General features: G+C 27.3%; 1 protein-coding gene across 1 annotated transcript; it reads right to left on the bottom strand.

Moving 5' to 3' along the window:
* Positions 1 to 372: 372 nt before the first annotated feature.
* EIN_358690 (hypothetical protein) lies at positions 373 to 887 on the bottom strand (the record flags this gene model as incomplete). Its single annotated transcript, XM_004183655.1, has 2 exons — positions 373 to 473; positions 525 to 887. Coding segments are annotated over 2 exons (464 nt in total), but the record flags the coding sequence as incomplete, so codon positions are not given.
* Between the last annotated feature and the right edge of the window lie 137 nt (positions 888 to 1,024).

Genomic DNA, 1,024 nt, shown 5'->3' on the forward strand with positions numbered 1-1,024 from the left:
ATGGGAATATATGGCTACGAAGTGGAATATTCCACTAGGGTTGAATATAAAACATGGTGGAATATTCCACTAGGGTTAATATAAAACCTATTGATATATTCCACTAGGGTATCAATATAAGAACTTAAAATTGTTGGAGTAGGGTTGTTTATTTATATAAATTGTTATTAAAATTGTTATTCAAATTTATTTTTATAAAATTGTTATTATTTTGTTGTCATTTCTATTTATATGTATTGTTATATATAACATTTGTTAAATATTGTTATTTATATCATTATTGATTTCCACTCAAAACTCGTTTCATTGACGTGCCAATCATCACACGAGATCTCATTATTCCCCTCCCATACTATATAAGTAAACCCACACTATAGGAGGTGGGTGGGGTGGCGGGCTGGCTTTAGGCCCCCCCCTCGCATGCATACACTACTACACTCGCGCCCATTACTACTACTCTCCCAATCACTACACTAGCGATAACTACTGCATCCACTCAAACACCAATTACCAATTGATGTAACACTTGATGGTATGTTAACACTACTTAATCTATTGCATTCACTCAAACAACCATCATTAATTGATCTAATACTTGATGCTATTCTAATACTACTTAAACTAATACATTCTTTAAAACAAAAATCACTAATTGATCTCACACTTGATGGTATTATAACATTTTTTAATTTTATACATCTATTGAAACAATATTCACCAATTATCTTAACATTTTTTGCAATTATTATTTCTATTATTTCTACATTATCACTATAACATTGATTACCTATTTTAATTACATTAGTAGGTATAGTATCACTATATATTTTTCTATCATTATCAGTGTAACTAATATTTTTAAATATGAAATTTTTATATTTATTCATTTCATAAGTGCCATAATTCACATTATACCATATAATAATTGCATAAAATATTTTTTTTATTTTATCTTCTTTATTATCATTGATATTTTTATATACAATTTTATATTCATTATATTCAATGGGGATAAAAATCCCAT

This window comes from Entamoeba invadens, assembly GCF_000330505.1.
Source record: "Entamoeba invadens IP1 unplaced genomic scaffold scaff_1105074725983, whole genome shotgun sequence".
NCBI lineage: Eukaryota > Evosea > Mastigamoebida > Endamoebidae > Entamoeba > Entamoeba invadens.